Source organism: Hippocampus comes, unplaced genomic scaffold (assembly GCF_001891065.2).
Source record: "Hippocampus comes isolate QL1 unplaced genomic scaffold, H_comes_QL1_v1.1 scaffold72, whole genome shotgun sequence".
Taxonomy (NCBI): domain Eukaryota; kingdom Metazoa; phylum Chordata; class Actinopteri; order Syngnathiformes; family Syngnathidae; genus Hippocampus; species Hippocampus comes.
In genome coordinates, this window is record NW_017806030.1 from 1274691 (window position 1) to 1290699 (window position 16009).

The 16009-nt window shown below is 41.6% G+C and overlaps 1 protein-coding gene across 2 annotated transcripts; it reads left to right on the top strand.

Moving 5' to 3' along the window:
• Positions 1 to 680: 680 nt before the first annotated feature.
• mpzl2b (myelin protein zero-like 2b) lies at positions 681 to 11972 on the top strand. 2 transcript variants are annotated; one of them, XM_019892727.1, is made up of 5 exons: positions 681 to 989; positions 8972 to 9141; positions 9716 to 9950; positions 10209 to 10377; positions 11436 to 11972. In XM_019892727.1, the coding sequence occupies exons 1-5, from the start codon at positions 944 to 946 to the stop codon at positions 11599 to 11601; spliced, it is 786 nt and encodes a 261-aa protein (XP_019748286.1). In that variant the 5' UTR covers positions 681 to 943; the 3' UTR covers positions 11602 to 11972. The 2 variants fall into 2 exon arrangements, with proteins under 2 accessions (XP_019748286.1, XP_019748287.1); XM_019892728.1 differs by having other exon boundaries at positions 685 to 989; positions 9716 to 9926.
• Positions 11973 to 16009: the final 4037 nt, after the last annotated feature.

Sequence of the window (16009 nt, forward strand, 5' to 3'; positions counted from 1 at the left end):
CTCGAATAAAATCATGTACTGTACCGCACGGTACAGCACTTGACTGACTGGTAGCTATAAATTTAAGTGTTTTCCTGCCCTCTTATGGTTTACGATGCACATAGCACGCCATGCTCAGTTATCTAAGCGTACATTAGATTAAAACAGAGAACAACGATGGAGATTAAGAAAATAAATAAGTAAACTAGTATTTTTTTTAATCGAGTTAATGCATAAACGTCTTATTGGCCTTAATTCACATTGATTTGATTTGTGACAATGTTGATCTTTAAACTCAAACCACCGAATTTATCCGATAAAAATTGTTAAAATAGAAGCGATATGGATGGATAATATGTAAACAGCTACATTATCTTGAGTGCCATATCTAAGTTTATATTGTCTATTAACATATAATGTGACACCGATTATATCTTTGACGTTCAGTTTGTCATCGTTATTATTCATAATTTTTCGCTCGGTGTATTGTTTCCCAATTAAGCGCAGGCGGCGTTACGTCACGTTTTCGTTCAAATAAGCGTGAATGTTCGTCACGCGATTGCGCAACAGCCATTGAACCCAACAGCAAAACAGGTTGGTGAAGCAACCAAACATTTTTGCAGTCCGAATTTACGTTTGGGAGGGAGGGAGGGAGGGAGGGGAAGGGAAGGAGGCAGTGAGGAGAGTTGGAGGCAGAGGGGAAGGGAAGGGAAGGAGGCAGTGAGGAGAGTTGGAGGCACTGAGTGGGAGGACTTGGCTGACTTGAGAAAAAAACAGTGACGAGTCAGGACGCGTCCTCGGTGGTTCGATGAAGTACGTCGAGGTGAGGACTCACGAGTTGATTTCTCGCTAAAAAAAAACAAAAACAAAATAAAATAATTTTTAAAAAGAGAGAACTTTTACTCTCTTAGTCTTAGGAGGTTCGTCAGTCTCCTGTCGTCGTGATCACTGGACAGTCTCCCAAATGTGCGGAAAGGGGATTTTTTTCCTGTGTGGACTCGCAGTCTCAGGTGAGAGATTCTCTTCATTTGTACTCATTGAACAACCAAGTTATGTAAGGATGAATACTAATTCCACATCGTTCTGAATGACAACAAACACGTGGTTATGCGTTGCACCTGGGTGATACTCTTAGGACAATACTATTCCTTCGAAAATCGCGAAGGGACTTGAACTTGCGTCTTGGAGCGGTCGTCCTGCGTCATAACCTGGCGCAGTGGCGCCGCTAAATAGCCATCAGGGAGGAATCAAGAGTGGGAATAGAATGCCTTGGCAGTAATTGCCAATCAGGCAATTGTCACAGCTACATTTTGTTTTCCCCTCACTCATTTCCTCCCTTTTACTGGAATGTACATTGTGTGGCACCGTTTGACGCACACAAAGTCTCAGGATATCCAGGATATGCCCATTGACATCACGATTTAGACCATGCATGGACACAATGAAACATAAGATGCTTCCGCTTGTTAAATGTTAAAGCCACTCACGTGTCAGTCAGTGGGGGATACAACAACATCAAATCATCTGCCAGTACTGTACTAATTAATTAAGGTTATATCCCTGCTAAATCGATGATACAGATTGGATCAAATCTCAGTCAAAGAACTATTAGCTATAAAGTGTATGCCTACAATGTGCCACTGTTGAAGGAGCATAGGAAGGAGGACGACGGAATCCCGGGTAAGGATGAAATTGCTAAACAAATAATTATTTAAGGTTATAATCCCTGCTAAATTGATGATACAGATTGTATGAAATCTCAGTCAAAGAACTAGTAGCTATAAAGTGTATGGCTCTAAAGTACCACTGTTGAAGGAGCATAGGAAGGAGGACGTCGGAATCCCGGGTAAGGATGAAATTGCTAAACAAATGAGAGAACGTAATTCGGAAAAAAGGTGTGCTTTAACTCATCACAATGCCATGGCTTTGTGTCACCGCAATCGCATCCTTCAGCTTTGTTATCCTGGCAAACACTGCGAGTCATGCTCAGACAAGCAAACAGACATTTGTTTTGTAATTTTTTTGCATTTGACCTCAGGGCATAAAATTGCAACCATGTATGGCAAAATGGTATTTTCTCACAGATGGATGACATCACCAATAATTCAACAGAAAAGCTTTGATATAAGCGAGCACTCAATTCCTGATTTTTTTTTTTCTCCTTGTTTCGAGGTTCGGAATGGGAACTAAAGATTTTTTTCCCCATTAGAATAAATGCAAACAGAATGAATCTGTTCCAGCCCCGGAGCTAAGTTGCCTTTGCAGGTGACAGGCGAGGAGCGCCCGTGAGAGTTTACCGGGAACTGCCGCCATTGCGACACTTTGCAGGGCTTCCTAATAAACAGCATTATTCACACATCTCTTTTAATGCAAGCTTTACTCATACAATTCACAGAAAAACACCTGAAACACTTGACACTGTGTGAAAGAAAGCACAACTCATTCCCCGTGGACTATTCTGGAACTGAAGCAAGAGTTGTCTGAAAATCTTTTTTGGAAACTTATTTGTTTGTGAATTTGGACGTTCATGAACGGAGGTTCCACTGTAAGTCGCATTCGGCAATTCTTGTCCTTGCAGTGGTACCTTCGGGGCTGTTGCTTACCTTGAACATTCTTCCCTTGAACACTCAGAGACTTGTACAAGATTACACTTTGTTGATGAACAAGCAATATTTACAAACATTCTGCTAACTGCAGGCAGTAGTCTGAAAATCATTTCAGTCAGAAACTCAAGTTTAAGAACATGTCACATGCAGGCAGCAGGAATTTACAAGTACTTCCCTCTATGCGGCATAATTGTACAAGGGTGAGTTTCCTCTGGCTTGAAGATATATAAACAGCATTGCTTCTTTTTTTTCAGTATTAATTTCGCTAACCTGATAATTTTCACAAAAAAGCCTTATGTGAAGCCAACATTGTTGACATGTGCCAACCTGTCCTGACTTTCTTGTTTCTCTCTCTCTCTCTCTCTCTCTCTCTCTCTCTCTCTCTCTCTCTCTCTCTCTCTCTCTCTCTCTCTCTCTCTCTCTCTCTCTCTCTCTCTAGTTCGAACTGAACTCACAGAACCGACCGGCTCGGAGGACTCAGGACACATCTGCGGAAGCAAGGTGCGCCGGCCTTATGAAGTCTTGAAGACAAAAGGCTGTGTTGGCTTCAAACAGGAATTTGGCATATTGATCACTGAACGGGTTTTTGGTAGTTTCTTTAATTAGGTCAAGGTTCAAATAGTGGACCAGATGTTAACCGGCGCATTTGTGACCTTCGACTTCTTGCCTTTTCAAAACCAATGTATGGCTGCAGTCTAGTAAAACTCAAATTTTAAGAATTTTACCTTGCAAAGTAGCAGGACTTGACAGCGATTTTATCTTACAAATTCATCCTGCCAAGCTGGTTTGAGTTGAGTTGGTCACCTTTTGGATTTCTGAAAGAGATTGCTGCTACGATATATGCTCAATCTTTCAATGTCATCTCTCAATGCAAATGAGGCTAGACAAGCGTGGCAGTCTAGAATGGGTGGAAGTTATCAATACATATTACATACTGGTGCGCGTACGACAAATGAAGAAGGATTTTTTTCTTTTTTTGTACTTACGCACACTCTAAATTTCAGTTGTACTACGGAATTTAGAACCTGCTTTAGGCAGTCTTTGATTGCAAATTACAGTTTACGGATTGGACAAATTTACTGACGCGTCCACTTATTTATATCAATGTGCCAAAATGTATCGATCCGTTGTATATAAGTATTGATCAAAAGATATGTCGTGTTCAAAATCGAACTCAACCTCTCCCCTCCTTTTCTTTGCTTTGCCACTTCCAATCTGTAGATCACTCTTCTCAAAAGATATGTCGTTTTCAAAATCGAACTCAACCTCTGCCCTCCTTTTCTTTGCTTTGCTTTGCCACTTCCAATCTGTAGATCACTCTTTCAGAAATGTAATCATCCGTCCATTTTCCATACCATTCGTCTTCATGAATTCAGCTGACATCGAGTGAGAGGCAGAGTCCAATGGACTGGTCGCCAGTCAATCGCATAGCTCATACTGTCAAACCATTCACTCTTTAGTCATAACAATAACATTTTGCTATCCCGCCCAGGGAGTGTGTCGAAATATAGCAGTTGTATACTGTACATGCAAAGTAAGCTACATGTCGAGTACATTTCACCAGTCTCGGTCCTCCTGTTTTGCGCACCGTTACCTGAAACTGTTCTTTCCAGCTTTGAATCCTGACCATGAAAGACATGCCTTGTTTCCAAAAGATTCTGCAAAGCCCCACTCAAAGAAGAGAAGAGGCTCTTTGTGATACACTGAGCTATTCATGTTTTGTCCACGTCCTTGTGTTGTTTCCTCCACAACCGATGTAACAGAGACTCAGGTGTGCCTCGAAAGGCACAAAACAGCCTCGAATAAAACTGTTGCAGTTCTTGATGTGTCCAGCAGTGGCGTCACATTCTCTTGCTGAATCAAGATATCCGGTTCTTCTGTTAAAGCGGCTGTTAATGACCACGCAAAATGAAATTATAAACCCAGCAAAATCTTTCAGAAAGCCAAGCAAATCGAATGCCCCCAAGGTGGCCTTGCTTTAATTTGCGCTGCATGAAAAGCCTTTGCTTTCTTTGAGTTCTGACTGGCCAGTTGGCCACTGTGTCTTCTACTCCAGGCATGTCATACGTACCGACTAGTAGAAAAAAGTGGTTTCAGCAAGTTTGGCGTTGACATAGTGGACAAATGGCAACATTGTTGAATGTAGTGGCCAAAGAATACACACACGCACACACACAAAACGTCTACACGTCTGTATGGCCCATAGCTTCATCCTCAATGTTTCTCTTTTCCGCTCTTTCCCACTAGAAGATGGGTGTGGTTGACATTAGCCAAGCAGGATGTTCACATTAAACAAGGGAACGATTTAGACCAGACAAAGAGATATGGTGGGGTGGAAGAATGGCCCGACATAGACCTAAACAAATAACGCTTCCTAACAAGCTTCAGTACGTACTCCATTATCCTGTTGCCCTTCACCACGTGAGCTCATGCTCTAATTTAAACTCTTTTCTTCCTGTCTCCTGATTTTGGAGAGTGGTAAATATAACCCATGAAAATCATGTGAAATGTACCCGATTATTTTAGGCAAGTGAAGGAATTATGAAATATAGAGTAATTTATAACTACCGTAATTTCCGGACTATAAGTTGCGACTTTTGTCACACGCTTTCAACTCTGCGGCTTATTTCATGAAGCGGCTTATATAAAGACTTTTCTAACGGCCGCCTGTGTACCGTCTTTCTTTGTAAATATCTCATGTTACAATATGGGCACCTGCGGCTTATACACAGGTGCGGCTTATGTGTGTACAAAATATTTTTTTCCTTTAAAAATGTAGTGGTGCGGCTTATAATCAGGTGCGGTCTATAGTCCAGAAATTACGGTACCTTACCTATTTTATATCAGTACCAAACGTGACATAGAAAACGAGTCAAATATTCCTATGCTTTAAAACAACAACAACAACAATAGAATCTACCTAATAAATGTAGGGCAACAATTTGCAGCCACTTTAACTGGGTCAATTTAAATAATATATTTTGGGTAAACAGCACCTTAATCCAAAATTTGTGAAATACTTCAAAAAAATCAAGTAAGGTTTACCTCACATTTGGTTACACTCATATATTTACTGCAATAAAATATATAAAATAATCATGCAACGCATGATCCTGTCAGCACTGCATTGCTCAGGTGATCGTCGACCATCCCAACCTGAAGGTTATGAGTTCAATTCTCAGTAGCTTCAAATTTGAATAGCACCATCGGATTAAAAGCCCATTCCCCATTTTATTTGACTGAAAAATTACTATTTTTACAGTGTTTCTTTTCTTTCACTCCAATCAAACTTCATACCTTCACAGCAATGACTGTTCAATAATTAAAGTGCTTTAAATTGTAAGAATCCAGCAAAGCAATTTTGTTAATGAGCGTCGGAGTTGGCACTCTGCTATTTGCTCTTAATTGAAATTTAACCGGTATTCGGCTGTACTCGAAAGCGTAGATTAGCGACGCTTGTTAGAATTCAAGTACTGATTGGTTAAGGGAGACATGTGGCATGATGTGTTATAGCTTTGAAGATGTGTTCCCTCTTTGCCAAACGAAGTGTGATGACTCCGTTGAGCTTTTAAATAATTTGACTGGAGGAGAAATTGTACCATTGCTCATCTCTACGGTGACTGCTTACAATATTGTCTTGTGGAAAAGTAGACTTTACCCTGGAGTGTTTGCCAGTCAAGCACACAGCGAGGCAGCCATAAAAATCATCGTAGCAAAACGTTTCGTCCGAGTAATTTGGGGATTTTACAGAAAATTTGCATGTATTTGCATGTTGGCATGACTTCCCACTGCTTTTGGAGTCATGACATTGCAAAACCTTTTGTCATATTATCCTTGTATGTTCTTGTGCACATCGTGTTCGAAAAGCAATTGATGTACTGTCATCCGAAAAACTTTAGCCACATTTGGTCACTTTGGCATGTTTGTATTTTTTGTCACAAATGTGATGGAAATATGTCAACATTTGCCTTCTCTCACATTTCATCAGGCCCGTTTGAATCCCATTACAGTGAACTAAAGCAGTCACAACCCAGTGATGAGAGAGATGCCTTATTAATGGTACAGGGGTGGGGGGGGGCGTCTGGGTGCCCTGCTCTCTCATCCCGACCCACAGGAAATAATCTCCAGTCTGATAAGAAAGAGAACGTGCTGCCAAAGCTCCCAAGCCTTGCTGACATTTTCCCGGCTATCTGCTGCCTCGAAGGAACAATATGACTCCGAATGGCCCTTCTGACCTCTTCTCATCTGGAGCAATATGATTTAGCGAGCGTACCTGGTAGCACTTTTAGTATTCCGCTAGCGGCGCGGTGGTGATTTTGGCTAGCACGTCCACCTCATACACAAAAGCTGTGAATGCTACGTCGATTGTGAAACTTGAAATTGTTCCTAAAGGTGAATGTGATTGAGAGTTTGTTTGCCTCATTGTGTCCTGTGATTGAATGGCAGCCAGTCAGAGGTTTACTGTGCCTCTGGCTCAAAGTCAGCTTTGATAGGATTTTAGCTCACTCATTACCCTCAACTAAGCAGTACAAAATGGACAGATGGATGGATTTTTATTCACAATTGTAATTGCTGCAATCTGTTGTATGACCTTTGGAGTATGAGCTATAGTTTATTATTATTGCTAATAGACGTAACAAGTACTTTGTACATCAAACCAATACCCTGATGGTAACACTGTCTTGACAAGGTTCAGTCTGGAAGACGATTTGCCTGTGGATTGAGGCTTTGTGGATTAAAGAGCCAAAGGGCAATGACGCCTGAACTGGTTTGAGATTCGCCTTGGGGATCCGTTTAGTGTAGTATATAAATGACTACAGTGTATATGTGATTCATAATCGCATTTTTGAGAGTGCTCATTAAGGACACAGGAGAGCTTGAGCCTACCCCAGCTGACGCACTCACAGGGTACAAATAAAGACGGAGAGCCACATTCAAATTCCCACGGTCACTGAGCAGTAGCTGAATCAATGTGCCATTTTTATTGATTTATTTCCCCCCCACCCTCAGAGATCAGAATTCACACAAACCCATGGTGAGGAAAACAAATCCAGCCTCCGAGCTTTGCAAAGCAGAAAAAAAAAAATCCTGAGCGGAGATTTGTGAAAATCTGAAGATAGTAGCCATCAGCAATTTTACTCCAGTCCTGTAGGTGGAGTTCATGCTCATTCCAAATTTGTTGTCGGTTCTGTCACAAGTGGAGACACTCATATTTGCCACGGTATGTCGTCTTTCGTAGCGAATTCAGACAATGCATTCTGTCATTCAAGTATTCTGACAAAACAAAGAAAAAGATTGAAGCTGGCAATGTTTATCAAACTGTCTTGTCCAACGCATGATACAACGTCACCTTTTTCTACCTTTATTTTTATTTACTTTTTAAAATATTTGTTCTTTGCTCCTTTATCTATCTTTCCTGTTTGCATTTGTTCACATTTGTCTTGAATGATGGTTCCATTCATATTGATTGTTTTTGGCGACGTGATATATTGTATTTGCTAAATGTTTAAATATTGATGGTTTCCTCTGTGGACAATGCCACAGCACAACCCGAACCGGTATATCTGTAGAAGGTTTTTGTGTGAGTGTGTATGTGTACATGTCATCCTGCCCACGTAAAACCAGGCATGTGAAAACATTCCCTCCTCTTTGCACTTCGCATGTGTGTGTGGACTTGTCATCCTGCCCACGTAAATCCAGGCATGTGAAAACATTCCCTCCTCTTTGCACTTAAGAGCGATAATAACTGACTGTCGGATAACGTGCACACAGCGTCACTGTGATTGCTAAAGTTATTTAGGTTTTTGGTAACTTTGTTTGGTTAGGAGTTCCTCCTGGAATGTTGCAATGACATTAAGACATGCTCTGTAGCTGCCGTGAGTGGAATGACGATGTTGACTCTGCACTCACGTGGTCTGCTGTCTGCCTTTGGAAAATCGAAATGCGGCTGTTGAGATGATTAAGTGTTCAAGTGATCTCTGAAAAATACCTGCCGTTTGGACTCCATTACATACAAATGACATGCAAATGAGAGACCAAAGTATGCATTCATCACTCCAGTCTCCAGAAAGGGTGGGCACGATATATAAACTAAATTACACATGCTTATTATTATTATTCTATATATTTTTAATTTTTTTCGATCACTCCAGTCTCCAGAAAGGGTGGGCACGACATATAAACTACACATACTGTATATCATTATTATTATTATTATTCTATATATTTTTAATTTTCTTCGGATATTCATTGTTCTTCTGCAGGGTCACTGGGTACAAGCACTTCAAAGGCAGATGAAGAGAATGATTCCTATTGTGTTTGTTTCTGCACTTTTTGGATTGACTTTGATCCGTATGCCCTGCGTTGCCATATGTCTTCTGTTGTAGGCGTGCTGCGGGTCAGCGGGATCCGTATTTATACTTCCGGGGATGTGGAGGCAGTCAACGGGACGGACATTCGTCTGAAGTGTACATTCGATAGCTCCTCTAACATCAACCCCAATAACATCATCGTCTCCTGGAGCTTCAGACCCCTTAAACCAGGCCGAGAAGAATCGGTAAGTTTTGACCGCTGCCTCAGCATTTATGAGGGGGGCATCCATCCCCTTGGTCTGTTGAGATCCGCCCAGTATTCAGACAAATTAGACCCTGTGTGTGTGTGTGTGTGTGTGTGTGTGTGTGTGTTGTGGGAAAGCAATGAAATTCTGTTTGTCTCGAACGTTAGAGCTTCCAGCAAGCATGCAGGCAAGCAGTTAAGACATATGTTTTGATCGTAGTATTTAGACAGGTTTTTGTTGCCATCTTGTGGCACCTTACGGTCCAAAAAAATGTGAGTTTTTCAGCAAATAGCTGAGCATAGATTCCACAGGAAAAAAAAAAAAAACAATGTGGTGAAAAAAATCAATTATGGTGCAAACAGAACAATGGCCCTTTGAGGCTCATTGAAAATCATTCTGCCTGCTCCAGAATAGAACTATTAGTTTTTTTCCTCCTTTAGCTGGATGAACAAATACAATTACAATCATTATTATGGCAGTTATTCTACTTTTCTTAACAGTTCTGGCTTGGCAACGGTCTATTTACACGTAAATGATGTGAACGAACCAAATCAACTTGCTTCTCCCCCCGTAGGTGTTTCACTACCAGCAGAAGCCATACCCTCCTCAGGAAGGCATTTTTCGGAAACGCATCATCTGGGCTGGTGACGTCATGGGCCAGGACGCTTCCATCATAATTCGTGAAGTGAAGTTCACCTACAACGGCACCTACACCTGCCAGGTCAAGAACCCCCCGGATGTGCACGGCTCGGTTGGAGAGATTCGACTGCGGGTCGTCACTACAGGTTCGATTTTAGTTTCCCCACACGATATGTGAAGAGATCACACTGCATTTTCAATTCCACACTGAAAAGTTGGGAAAACAAAAGATGGAAAAGAGGCACACGAAAGCAAAGAAAAAGGCATGATGGTTGGATTTCATCATAGTATTAATATAATGAAAGCTGAAGAAAAAAAGTAGGACTTGCACCGTTTTTGCAAACTGACCTCAATCATGTCATATGTCAACGAAAATACCTTTATGTCGGTCATTAATGAATTGCGCCTTTTTTTGTTGTCTTCTCCAGCGTCGTTCTCTGAGCTTCTGCTGCTGGCGTTTGCCATCGGCGGAGGGATTGCCGTCGTGGTGCTCCTCCTCATCATCATCGTGTCTTGCAGGCGGTGCAAGAGGAAGAGACAAAGGCGGGAAGGGGAAGTGGAAGCTCCTCGCAAAGAGAGAAAAGATCCCACCGTGTGGTAAGGCCAGGAGAAACATGGCGGGGAAGGGAGAAAAGGGTTCTAGAGAGAGGAACGGAAGAATCGTAGACTTCCTCTCTTGCTCGCCATCTGACTGTGGGGGTTCGGGCTTCCTGGGGCCTTTGACTCTTTCCGCGCTGGACATTCAACTTCTTCCTTCCTCTCCAACCACAATCTTTCAAGGGTGGGTTCCAGTAAGGAACTCTTATGTAAAAGTTGCAGACACAGAGCATTCGTCTCTCAAGCTTTTTTTAATATCACAATGTGTCTTTTACTTGTGCAGTGTTTTTTTTTTTTTTTTTTTAAATCACTGCGTATTTTCCTGTTCCCTTAAATGAATTTCAAACAGCATTTCCTTTTAGACAATGCGTTTTGGTGACGTGGCATTTGAACAACGGTGCATGGCCAGTGTCTTCTTGCCGACTAATACATTTCAAACGCCAGTGCAGTACAAGTAAGATGTTTGATGCAGTCTTGCGCAAACTAGCAAAAGCAACCGTGAAATAACGCGGTTTCAGTTTATGGCTCTTAAAAGAATATTGAAGGTGCTTTAGTTCGGAGAATCACAGTCATAATCGCTGACAGTTTAAGTCAGCGCGAAACCATTTGCTGTTCGAAATGTCCGGAACAGCGAATCATCTTATTTTGAAAAATGTCTTCTCTTGCTTGGGCTCCACTTTGCATTCTTGGGTTTTCAGATCTCCCTGTGCGCAATTTATCTCGTTGAAGGTCAAGGCATTTGCCTCTTGAGAAAAAAAAAGAAAGGTGGCTTTGAACACAGGTGGTGGTACATATGGTCAGAGGTGAATCTTATCCATTATGATCAAGTTTAGGCAAGTTCTTGATACCCTGTCTGACTTCAAACTCCTTTGTCCCTGCTGCTGTTTGTATCATCTGCTTGTCTCTGTCCTTTCCTCTTTGTCTGTGATGTCTCCTGCACACGCATGTACATGAAACATTCATGAACGTGCATGCATGTATTTCATTGTGTGCGTGCGTGTGTGTGTGTGTTGTGTTGCTCTCGTCTCGTCCACGGCGCACTGCTTCCCGTGTCCTAGCCACCCAATGAGGGCCATCCACCTGTACCTATCACAGACGTCCATAGAGATTGACAGTTCAGACGGAATGATCTCAGAGGCCAGCACGAAAGATCCCAGCTCGGAATCAGACGGCCCGAGCTCAGATGACGACGACGATGACGACGAAGGTGACGATTCAGACTAAAGAGGTGGGAACAGACAGAGGGGGGATGCCCTTTTGAGGACGACATTGCGTCCGAGTGGCGAGTAGACGATGAGTGCGCTGCGCCCTTGCTAGTGAAGCCACGCACACTGTCATCATGAATGGAAGGAAAAAGCAGACGGATGTCCCCGTTTGAACGATTCGCAGGAGGCACAAAGAGGTTCAGAATCCTTGAAAGGGGATCAAAATTGTTTGTTTTTTTGCCTCCGGTCGAAATATTCCGATCTGACCGAACAAAGGCTGTATGTGAACTGTGCTGACACAGCGGGTGACGGTCGTTTTCCGAATCCATTCTATATCCCATCGGCTGGAATCGCACTATGTTACATGACATGACTTGAAAACAAAAATAAGTAAAACAACAACTTTCTGTTACCGATAATATATTCCACTTGCAAACAAAGAGATTGCTGGTGATTGAGCCACCGTATATGCCCGTATATTTGCGAGGGAGTGCAATTTTGATCTGAAAAACCTTTGAATGCAAACTGTCCTTGTGACCTTCTTCTGTCCGTACGTCACATCCACCAATGCGACTGTAAAGAAAAGTTTTTTGTTGTTGTTGTTGTTATTTTGTACTGATGATGTCATGCGTTTTTTGTTGTTGTTGTTATTTTGTACTGATGATGTCATGCCGAGCAATATGCACCAATGCCTCTAGGCTTTTAGTTAACGCCTCAAGTATTTCATTCCCTTTTTCCATGTCGAGTATATAGTTTTTCATCATGATTTTCTAATAAAAATGACTTTGAAATATTTACTCCATTGTGCTGAGTATACTTAACGCCACATGAATGAATCAATGAATGAGATCGTGCCCTAGTTTCAAATACACTCGTATGATTTGACATCCTTTTTATTAAATTCATCTATTATGCAAGAGAGTAATCCGTTTCCCAGCATTTATTATGCATCATTATCTTTAATGCAGTACAACTCATTGCTCGCATGTGTGCTATGCAGAACCTTCATTTGTTTACCTGAAAGCTTCAGTTGTTGTTTAAGGCTGCGGTCTGCTGCCTCGACTTGAGCTGGACGAGGCTGTTCGTGACTGCAAATAAGTTACCAGTCAAATGTCAACAGGTTTGTGTTTGTGTGTGTGTGTGCGTGTGTGTACTGATCAAAGTCTACCCCTCATGGGTTCGATTTAAGTTACTCTGTGGCCAGTCTGACAGTGTGTGAACATGAAGGCGGGGTTAACAGGCTTGACAGAAAGTGTGTATTCATGCAATACAAAATCAGTCGATAATCGGCGAGAGATAAGGCCTTCGAGGGGTCTCTCTCTCTCTCTCTCTCGGTGATGTTTCTTCATCACTGCGTCTGAATCGCTTTTGCAGAGCTTCGATATTTGCCTGGTGATCCCATCTGGATTTTATAGTATGTATTAAAAAAAGACTACAATGTATATTTGTTTTGTCACACTCATATTGCAAGTTTTTTTGTTTTGCTGATGTATCTGTAAGAGTCAAAAGAAACTATTGAGACAAGTGTCAGGAAAGTTATTGGACTCTGTCACATTTGAGCATTCTGTTTTGATTAAAAAGCTTGCAGACACAAAAACAACATCTACTTCTCTTACTCACTTCAATGTGGTCTGTATTCCACGCCTTAGGATGGGTTGTACCTGGCACGGATACGTCTAAATTCCATTGCACGCTCGAGCACAGGCAAACGCACAAAAGCACGGACTTGTCATGTCGGAGTGAAAGAAATCACATCGATCCAGGAAGGAATTTCAAAGTGTAACGCACACAAACGCCAATCGGACATTGTTGTTGTTGTTGTTGTTGTTCACAGTGTACACTGAAAAAAACTTTTTAAAAACATTTTTCACATGATTACAGTGTGTTCAAATAATGCATATTTTTTTTTAGAAAAAGAGGAAAGGTTGATCCCATTTTAATAATGTGGATCCGATGTACATGTAATTCAGTAAATTCAAAAGATCTTTTTTTTTTTTTTTTCAGCGTCGTAGGATTCCCACCGACTGTTGCGTAATGCCCTACTTGTTTGTGAGAACCATTTCAATTTTGTTTCACAGAGTACAGGTCACTCACCAACTAGTCCTGTATCAGTATCAAGAGTCCAAAGAAAGAGTTGAAAAGACAGAAGAAAGGTTTTCATTTCAACGAATACGGTTGCATGTACACCGTCTGTGCCCAACAATTTGAACCCCTCTCACAGTTTGACGGCAAACGAAAGACTTTTGTTTTGCGACAGAGGAGCTTTTAACAGAAACAGACACCACACAAACAGAAAGCCTCCTGTGCTCTCACACACAAATACATCGCGGCACAATGCGGTGCTGCATGTGAAAGAAGCACTGGGATTCGTTATCCGAGTCTAAAAAAAGTCATGCACATCCGAGGACATAATACAGGTGACACAATACATGTGGATGGCACAAGTAGTCACGCATTCAAAAGAGAAAGCGATATGTCTCTAATCAGTGCAGGGACTGTTATATAATGTTTTATTCTCTTACACTGGATATAAAATGCTGAGCTTTGGTACACAAGAGTGCCACACGGTGTCTTTATATCAAACTAGACACCCTCCTGCAGAGAAATTCCACTTAACATCCGTCCATCAAGAGGATTGCACCCAAGAGCGATTGTCAGCAAGTCGCAGGGCGATTGTGTACGGGCCCATTTGGCGATGTGAATCACTACACTACCAAATAATTCCACTTTCAGTCTTCCACAGGACTGTGCTACTATCAACTGCACATACGCAGCTACTTTATTTGAACTATCAGAGTGTACCTTCCTTTGACGTGTCATGAAATGTAACAATGTAGTGTCAGAAGGCAACTCACGGAGTGGCTGAAGAACGACCCGCGCCAAACTCGAGACATATTTAGACTTCAAAAGAAACCTTCACAAACAGAGAAAGATAAAGTAAAAACACATACATCTACCAATTAGAGACAATTACAGCAGTAAAGACAGGAGAGGAAATAGCAGGCTTGTCCCAGAGGGGCATTCAGTGTTTGGCTGGCATCGGAGATAAGGGAACAAATCGGGCCTCAGTGGGATCATAGATGATAATAAAAGACTCTGAAACCACTAATGGACAGTTTGTATAAATATGCACACATTGCTAGAATTATACTTTTGTTCACAAAGAGAGTAGACTTATCATAACAAATCAAAAACGTGAAAAAATAATATGGTCTATGAATTGGTTGCATGTGTCATCCAAGTTGCGATATTACCAATGTAGTTATTTCCAACATTTTTTCCTGCAGCTAAATCGGAATAGTTTGGAATGGAGTTTTGGATTTCAGGCGACTTGGACACTAAGTACATGCGCGATGCCATGTCTCACTTAGGAACAAGCCCCAGTCGTGCGATAGGAGAGTGACTTGCGAACGAGGCTTATGAAACACTTTGACAGAGGTAGGACTGTCACTTTGGAAAACCTTTTCACAATTCATTTTCTCTGACGATCAAGCCTCCAAAACGCAAAATTTGTCGGGAAGTTCCAGAATTGCGCACGTGAAGGAGGCACGAAGTGAAATGAGAAAAGGTTTGTGGAGGGAAAACAAAAACATGTCGCAGTCTGAAGAAACATTTTACATTTGAACGTGTAAATGATGCTTTTGCTTGGGTGAGTGCACTAACTTTATGCTCCAATCAATCTATTGGATAAGCAGTGTTTGAGACCTGGCTGCGAGGGTGCCATGTGTGGGTCTCTGCAATTTGCCACTCAAAAGTCCATTGATCACCACAACACAAATTTGAGAAGGGGAAGAGGGCCTTCCAGTTCCAGGTTTTGCAAAACCTCTACAATGGGCAGCACACTCCTGAGTACCAATGGCTGTTTTTCGGTGTAAAAACAGCCAAAGGAAAGTCACAGCCCAGATTCAAACCTCAACTGAGGTGGCTGTGCTTCTTCTCGCCGCTATTGAATCATATATTTTGAATTATTAAGAGTCCAGAAGAATATATGGTGACTGTTATATTTTGGCAGAGAGACGTGAATGACAACAGACTGTCATTTCTTTGACAGCTGTGCAATCCTTTTTCTTTTCTTTTTTTTTTTGTTTGCAACAGTGGCCTCTAGTGTAGCCATTTGTAAAATTGATGTTTGCAGTCGAACAGACAGACATCAGAGCAAAAGACAAATATTAGTCCAAAAAAATATTCCACTTTTCTTAGCACAATTCTTTGAAAAATGCATATATTTATATATATGCTTTTACTGGTCTCCCGAGTGACATACCAACAACATACTGTTGAAAATTTGAGGTCGATCAACAATTAAGGTATGGCAAGCCATTTGAGCATTTATTCCACAACCCTGATATGAGACATGAGTGTGTTATACTAGTTCGCACATATTGACTAGTAAAGATTAATATTCGACTCCTAGGTGACCGTGCCTT